Raw genomic sequence first — 8,340 nt, forward strand, 5'->3', positions numbered from 1 at the left:
AGCACAGGCCGACAGTTGCGGTCTCTAACCAACTTCCTCAACATACCGGCATCAGGGGTGATACTGGCTTTCCGAGAATCTGGTCTATGGAGAATAGAGGACATGTAAGACTTATTCCCTGTTGCCATCTGCAGCCAAGCATACCTAAATAGTTACGGATATTGACAGCAAATTACTATTGCGTGATAGTAGGGGCAGTGCTGGGTGCATAACTGTGAGAAGATCATGTGATTATATGTCAGAATCGATGGTCACAATTACAATTGGTGTCATCACTGTAACTGTTTCCCACAGGTAGAAAATGTGCAGTATTTTTGGTGGTCGACATGTGTGGGCAGCACTTGAAATTACATTCCCACTCAGACTTCTAACAGACTAAACATTGTACAAAATGGGTGGTTTGCTCTTGCACCAGCAGGAAGATAGATACAGTAGGCCTAGTAAACACAACACTATACTGTTGGAAAGGATAAGAACAGTCTAAAGTAGGCTAACTGTATAGGAACCGGCACCTCACTATCTTACCAGTTTTGAAAGATGAGTCTAAATTTTCAATTTTGCAATTCTCTCTCTCTCTTATTTATTTTTTTAATTTATGGCACTATTGTGAACTCTTACTTAAACACACCCATTAAATGATAGATATGTGAATTTGCCTTTAAGGTTGGCTTTAAATCTCTTTTACCCCAAGAAAAGAGCATCACTGAACTGGAGAGGGTTTAGTTTTTGGAGCATGGACAATTTGGCCTTTCAGAGTGGCCCAATCCCAATGTCCACACCCACAGTCCCACAGACTTTGAGGCGTGTTCCCAGTAAGTCCGCAAGGGTTTAGAGTCTCTTTTACTTACTACAATAACATGTACCTAAAGAGAAGTACCGGAAAGTAGAAGAGAAAGAATTTCCTGACTTGAAGTGAAGTGTTCTTGCAGTGCAAACTTGTTACAGGTGATTAGTTCAGGGGATTGTAGAGGAGGGTTGTGTAGCAAAGAAGAGTAAATCTGGCAAGAAAAGAAACAAGCTGTCTATCAGAATAAAAGCTATAGTTAAGATAAAGAGACAGGCACTTCATGCGTGTTGTATATAAGTCCATTTTAATCTTCAAGTCATATTAATCTTCACCATTTAATACTGCTTTCACAATGTAGCATCACAGTGCATATAATGACTGATCACAGTATAAATGCTTACTATTCTAAATTCAATAATGTTATGCATAAAAGTTAAAATCATCTCTAAGTTAACAGAACATGTTACATGCATTAAGAAAAGCCAAGAAGATCTGGATTAAAAACTACTGAAGCTCACTGTGAAGACATCAGAACTTAAATCTGACAGGCTTTATGCATAAAGTTTTGCTGATCTTGATGAATTAGATACTCCCTTCAACACATAGCAATGTGCTTCGTATTAATGCAGGTTAGCAGTAGAAAAGGAAAATGTCAGCAGAAGCTAATCATCTTTTGTTTGTTGATTTAAAGAAGTTAAGTAGCTTACTAGTCTGAGTTAAAATAAAAGTTATAAAGGCCCAAGAGTAACTCCTCCCTGCCATCAACAGAACAAGAAATGTATAAGTACTCTAAAAGGCCTCCTTTTTGATGTTCCTCCACCTCACACTTACATTGACAGTTAGTGACAGATCTGTGTATAGCACAATCGAGATGAGGAGAGGACAGGACTCCTCTCAAGACTACTGAGATACTACCACTGAGGACTAGAGGCTAGTCTGGGATGAAGAGAAGCAGTTTTACAGTCATGTGCAGTTCCTCTGATAGCCAGTAGGGTTCAGGCCAGTGAACAGCAGGATTACTTGTCTATGATCTTCTCTGCAGATGCTGCCTTGTGAAGTGCTTCTCCCAGCTCCTCCAGACGTTCTCTTTTGTCCAAATCCTGGTACAGGCTTGAAGGAACGTGGTTGAGACCATGCAGGAGTCCATATAGACAACCCGCAATCAGGCCTGTGGCTTCGCTCTCACCTATTAAAACAGAGCATTTTCACACAAGTCATCATGAGCAGACTGTTTTCTCTGTCTGTGTTTAAATATGCCTTGCAGGAGGTCCTCACCTCCATGGAACATGGCTCGTTTACACAGTTCAGCCCAGTCACTTCCTGCCCCTAGAAGAGCATCGTAGGCTATCATGGGGGCATCATGACCTCTCCGGCCTGCGCGGCCCTCTGAGCTCCAGCGCTTATACATCTGTATGGTGGAGGACAGCAGCACACTGGAGTTCTGTCAACATATAAACCTGAAGGTACACTTGTTTTTTATGTGTTTAACAACAAAGCACTTATTGGCGAACTACCTGGACATCTTTTGTGTCTTCGTAAACTTGCACTAGACAACTTTTTGTTTGTATTGTAATTGGGGCGTCATTGAAAAAGGATTTACCTTGTCTGTCTCCTCTGCATCATAGCGATCAGGGAGCGAAGTTTTGTTCTGTCCCTCCTTCTCTATCTCTCTCTCTTCCAGGTAAAACTGCCACTTGGCCTCAAAGTAGAACCAGTGTTCCTGATACTCTGCATAGGAATGCATAATCACACAGATTACTGGTATCAGCTGACAGTCATGCTCTCCCAGACACCCATGCATGCATACCAAACTCAGAAAATGACTGTATATACTGGGAATCACATACCAATAATACTCTCTGATGTAATGATGTGACTCTTGCACACAGAAAACGCAGTCTTACCTGCCATGTGTCGTATGGTCTTCCTGCAGTACTCCTCCGCCCGAGGGATGACCTTCATGAGCTCACGGCCCCAAGTCACAAGTGGTTTCCCCTGGATGGCGTAAGATGCAAACAGTGCTGTTGTCAGGGAGCCGAGGAAGCCTGAAGCCAAGAGTGACACCACAAGTCACGACTGAGCAATTAGAGATGCTTAACAGTTCATCAGCAGCCTGTAGCTGACAGATTTGTTTGAATCGGTTAGAAGGTGCCAACATTGTCACCTGTGGGGTGGTTGTGGGTCATTCTGCCGATCTCGATGCTGACCTCCACCAGGTTGTCAAGTCTCTCAGGCTGCCAGTATCTCATCCCCACACACATGGCCTTGGCAGCTGCTCCAAACCCAGATCCTGCACACAGATACATATAGACTTCATTCAAGGTATTTGTACTCAACTTGAGTATTTCCATTTTATGCTACTTAATACTTGTTCTCAAGGCAAATATTTACTTATTACTTCACTACATTTATCTAACGGCTTTAGGTACTTGTTACTCTTCTGATTATAGTTTTTAATACCCTTTCTGTCAGGTGAAAATGCAGGATTTATTGTTTATGTGCTGAGAACATTCTCCTACTTTAGTTAAATGAATCCTTTCAAAACTCTCTTGGATTATCTGGAAAATGCATAATCATAAAGCTGAAAATGAGACTTTTTGGAGACTTGTGGTTCTCACAGGACAGCAACACTACAGCTGTATGATGACCTTATAGACTGTGTATTGTTGTAGTATTTAACAGTATTTAAAGTAGTTAAAATGAGCTCAACCTTAAATATATAAGGCAGTAAAGTGCAACATACACATTAAAAGATAAATTCACCCAAAAAGGAAAATTATCATTAACTTCCCACCCTCATGCGGTTGGAGAGTCAGGTTGAAGTTTTGCAGTCCACAAAACATTTCTGTAGCTTCACAGCAAAACAGCTAAATAATAAAATGGCTCCATACAGTCTCAGCATTCCCAAATTGTTTTGAAAAGATGTTATTTGGACCCTTTTAAAAGCTGAAATCTTCACTGTAGCTGCTAAGCTAAAAGCGTTGTCTCACACCCTGTCTGAAGTGGGTATACGAGCCTGACCATGCATTGAGGGTGTAAAAAAACATCTTTTCAAATCAATTTGGGATCTCAGGACTTCCAGAGACTTGGACAGGCTGTATGGAGCCATTTTATGTGTTCTTTTAGTTGTTTTTCTTACATTTTGAAAGTCCCCATCTACTTCAGTTATTTAGGAGAATGCAGCAACGCTGTTTTGCTTCGAAGCTCCAGAAATGTTTTGTGGACTAAGAAACTTCACCCAACATTCCACCAGCACCAAGGTGAGCGGATACAGACTTAATTTTCATTATTGGGTGAATTTATCCTTTAATGAAGCTGTGATATGAATCCAAAAACATCAGATATAATCGTAAAAAAACTGACAGGGACAATTTTGCTGCAAGTGAGTATCTTTACTTTTCATATTTTAAGTACATTCTGCTGGTAATACTTTAACTTCAGGTTTTGAATACAGTAACTTTTACTTCTGAGTATTTTCACAGTGCGGTATCAGTACTTTACTTAAGTAAAGGATCTGAATACTTCTTCCACCACTGAATGCAAGTATGTTGGACTCATTAAATAATAAGAAATATCTGAAATCTCCACCAGCCTTTTTCATTGAAGGGTGTATGCCAGGCGAGCAGGAAGTTGTTAGGTTTGAGGTGAGCACAGCCCTCCACTGTGGCAGGATCGGGGGCTCTGCCCTTAAGAGACACCATGGCTTCAACATAGAGACGCACCAGCTCCCGGTACAGGTCCTCCAGACACCAGTAATCTGCACACACACACACACACACACACACACACACACACACACAGGGACTGAGAGTCATTCATGACTGGCATGCAAGGCGAGATGAGTGGTGCTGCAACGGGCTAAGTTTAGCCTCAGCCTGCCACACCACAGATTAGGACCAGCATGCCAGTGGAGCGAGTGGAGTCACTTCCACACAACCAGGGGTCAACTGGGATCCTCGAGCTGAGCCCACAGCCATCCTGCTAGAATTTGTTTATGTGCGTTCTGCATGTGTGAGGGAGACAGACTGGTGACAAAGAAGCATCACCTCTGATTTAGTGGTGTAGGACTTCGATGAAAGACAGGAACCCTCATGACTGGACTGAGATTGTGTTACACAGAGGAGGCAGGAGGATAGATTTGAAACGATGTCTTATAAAACCCTCGACATGTGGTCCTGCTCGTGCCCCCACTTCAGACGGGGTGTACCCTAGTGCTTCTATCTTAGCGACTACAGAGAAAATTACATCTTAAAAAAGGGTGTAAGTAACATCTTTTTGAATAAATTTGGGATTAAGCCCAGACAAGTTTTTTAAGAAGAAGTCTTCAGTGTAAGGTGCTAAGCTAAAAGCATTAGCATGCACACCGTCTGAAGTTTGTGTATGAGCGCAACTGTGCGTTGAGGATGTAAATAACGTCTTTTCAAATCGGTTTTGGATCAATCAATCAATTGAATTAATTTTTCTTGTAGTTGTTTTTTTCCACATTTTAAAACAAATCCCCAGCTACTTCAGTTGTTTAGGAGAATGCTGCAGCTCTGTTTTGCCGTGAAACTCCAGAAATGTTTTGTGGACTATGAAAGAAGTAAAGAAAATAGTGATTTGGTCTTTCTGGTTTAATTTGAGTTATTTAACCTCTGCTTCTGATAAGAATGTACTGTATAAAACACTGAATAAACCACTTTTAAAGACTAATAACTGGGCCATTAGAAATGCCTTTTAACCGGAGGAGCCGGTTTGTGCATGTGTATTAGTGAGCGGGCATTGTGGCTAAATGGGGCTTCCTAATCTCAAAAGATGTCATCACCATTTCACAGGACTGCTGTCATTGGCTTTGAACCGCATCTGCAGCCAAACATGATACCCGCAGATTACGCATGAGTCCATTGTTCAAGTGAAGGAAAGCCGAGGATCAGCTTTTCCAAAGTAATCTATTTTGGACTTTTCTGTCCTGACAACTCCTGACCACCCCGCAGGGAGCTTGAGATGGCATTTGAGTGGCAGCATTCGTAGTAAGGTTCCTACTGAGGTTTTGTCTTTGATGACCGGTTGCAAGGATGGATTATGGTATGTCATTTACAGATGGTGTGCCAGGAAGTGATTAACAGCTGCCATTGACTGTATAGAAGAAGCTATTCTGGTCCTTCTAAATGTAGAAAGAGCAAAAGCCAGGATGGACAGGTCTGATGTGTCTATATATTAATAAACAGATAGAGAGAGAAAGTTTTATGGGAGGTAAGATATACATGTCAGTAAGATACATGTCAAATACTGATTTGATATTTTACAGTATGAGAAAGAAGCAAATTAGTGTGTATGATTTCTGCTCTAATCCTCCTCTTAGACAATCATAAATCCTCTTGTCATTCTTCTTGATATCAACCCTAAACCTACCTGTTACTAGCGCCTCTGCTGTGGTCAAGTGCATCAGCGTAGCATCACTCAGGGGCCAGTTATCAGGTTCCAGTTTCAAGGCCCCCAGTCCCCCCAGAGAGGCCAGTTCCTCTTGGATCTTCTTGCCGGAGGTGCAGCTTTCCCAACGGCCCTTTCTGTAGCCCAAAGCATCACCAGCAGCACCAAGAACCATGGCTGCCTTGAATTTCTCCATGATGCTGGGCTCTGCTCACGCTGGCTCACGAAAAAAAGATCTTTTTACTGAGGCAGTCACACCTCTCCTGGGATTTAGATGGCTGATCTCCTTCAGCTGCAGGTCTTCATCACCACCTCAACAATGGAAAAAAGTACAAACTGCCTCGTCCCAAAACATCTTGAAGAATTTAAAACGGCCTCATCGGTGGAACCACCAACCTCTGTCTCTGCTACACTTTCCCACCCAAAGCTCTCTTCTAGTGTCTCATCAGTTGTGTCTCAGTACCAAGAGTTGGTGCACACACACACAAAAGCATCACACTATCAGCCAGTTTCTTTGTGTTGGGCGGCGTTGGCGAGTTCAGCTGTGATCAGGTGTCTCCTAAAAAGGCAATCCCCACGGCTCCAAAGCCTAAGAGCTGGACGGCTGGGTGTGGAGTGGTAATGGGGGCTGGACGCGCTGGAAGAGATGCTAATGTGCTGCTGGGCTAGAAGCATGTCAGCTGGTGCTGGACCTTGTTGATATCCCACCCGCCCCATGGGAGTGGGATAAGAATGGAGCATCATCCAAACTGATGATCCCCCTCCAGCACAGCCTGGCAGGGTTTCTCTGATCGTCATCTTCACCCAATACCTCAACTTTACCCCCTTAAACAAACCTGTTATTCACAACCTTTTATGTCTTTCATTTTTCTCATGTATCTGTTGGTGAATGTAGCCCCGGTCATACTCAGAGTGACAGCAGACAAAGCTTTACCAGGAGAGCCAGTGATGATGATGAGATGCAGCAGGAATGCAACCTGATAAGGGACAACTGTTACCAAGCTGACATTTTACACACACTGTCAAACACATACGCAGCAGAATATGGAGATATTTTTGTTCCATTCACCACTACTACCGTTTAGTTTGCATTTCTCTAAAGTCAATAAGTTTGGCACAACATCATTAGACAAAAGCCTGAACTCAAAATTATCTTTTCAGAATTTTAGTGGTAGTAGTTTTACACAATAAAGTCATCCAATCCAAATCTATTATTCAAAGGAAGTTTTGAATAAAAACTAAAAACAATAGCTGAAGTTCTTGTTTTGGTTTGAACTTGTATGTTTTCGCTACAATTTTGCAAACTTTTGCCATGTTGTGATTTATAATGACTTTACAATGAGAATTACTGCCTAGCGGTTGTATGTCTCTGCGCACCTGTCAAGTCGCTGTTGAATACTGGCCAGAACATTTTTCGCAGAACGTGTCACAGAGAAGTTGAACTTTTTTTTGGATATCAAATGTCATCACTTAATCATTTTATCCGATTAGATATTTGTGTAAAATTTTGTTGTAATTTTATGCATTTTTGAGGAATGACTAAAAATGGGTTTTGTGAGGACTATTGTGACAAATTTGCAGCAATTCCCCAAGGTGTTCTTGAGATATCTCATTCACACGAATGGGATGGAAGGACATATGGACGGACAACCTGAAAGCATAATGCCTACAGCCTTGGCTATTGCTGGTGCAGAGGCATAAACATATTTAGGAGACTGATTTTAGCACAAAACAATCCTACTGATCAGCATTCAATATCTTTTCAATAGTTTTTGTATGTAGTCGAAGTTCTTGAATTAAAAAAAAAAAAAAAAAAATTCTGAGTAAAATTCAAGCACTTTCAAGGTACCTAAACCCAAATGTTCCAGACTCTTGAAGCCTTTGTGATTAAATCTAAAATGTTATGAATGCAATTGCAAGAAGTGTTTTTACAGTAGTCCTGTATACTCAAAACTGTTTTTTTCTTTTTTTTAACCAGTAGTTCATATCAAGTGTGTTTTGATCAAAATATTTTTAGCTTACTGTGGAGATGTTACACCTGAATATGTTGAAAAATTAAGCATTTTTCACGGAGTATATTGGGATTCAAGCATATTCCTAACCTTGAAAACATAATGGCTCAGTTAATTACATTTTCTAAACTT

General features: G+C 41.4%; 1 protein-coding gene across 1 annotated transcript; it reads right to left on the bottom strand.

Moving 5' to 3' along the window:
* Positions 1 to 507: 507 nt before the first annotated feature.
* Positions 508 to 8,307, bottom strand: adprhl1 (ADP-ribosylhydrolase like 1). Its single transcript, XM_084359334.1, has 7 exons — positions 6,179 to 8,307; positions 4,380 to 4,544; positions 2,952 to 3,077; positions 2,692 to 2,832; positions 2,388 to 2,515; positions 2,063 to 2,195; positions 508 to 1,973 (listed from the first exon to the last, which is right to left on the bottom strand). Exons 1-7 carry the CDS (start codon positions 6,390 to 6,392, stop codon positions 1,804 to 1,806), a joined length of 1,077 nt encoding a protein of 358 aa, XP_084215460.1. The 5' UTR covers positions 6,393 to 8,307; the 3' UTR covers positions 508 to 1,803.
* Positions 8,308 to 8,340: the final 33 nt, after the last annotated feature.

The sequence above is a fragment of the Pagrus pagrus genome (genome assembly GCF_965226575.1).
Source record: "Pagrus pagrus genome assembly, chromosome: 1".
Lineage (NCBI taxonomy): Eukaryota > Metazoa > Chordata > Actinopteri > Spariformes > Sparidae > Pagrus > Pagrus pagrus.

Coding starts and splice junctions, on each gene's coding strand:
- adprhl1 (XM_084359334.1), bottom strand. CDS start 6,392: ATGGAGAAATTCAAGGCAGCCATGGTTCTTGGTGCTGCTGGTGATGCT. Junction 4,545..6,178: donor AGCAGAGGCGCTAGTAACAG/GTAGGTTTAGGG, acceptor GTGTGTGTGCAG/ATTACTGGTGTCTGGAGGAC. Junction 2,833..2,951: donor GACCCACAACCACCCCACAG/GTGACAATGTTG, acceptor TCTTGGCTTCAG/GCTTCCTCGGCTCCCTGACA.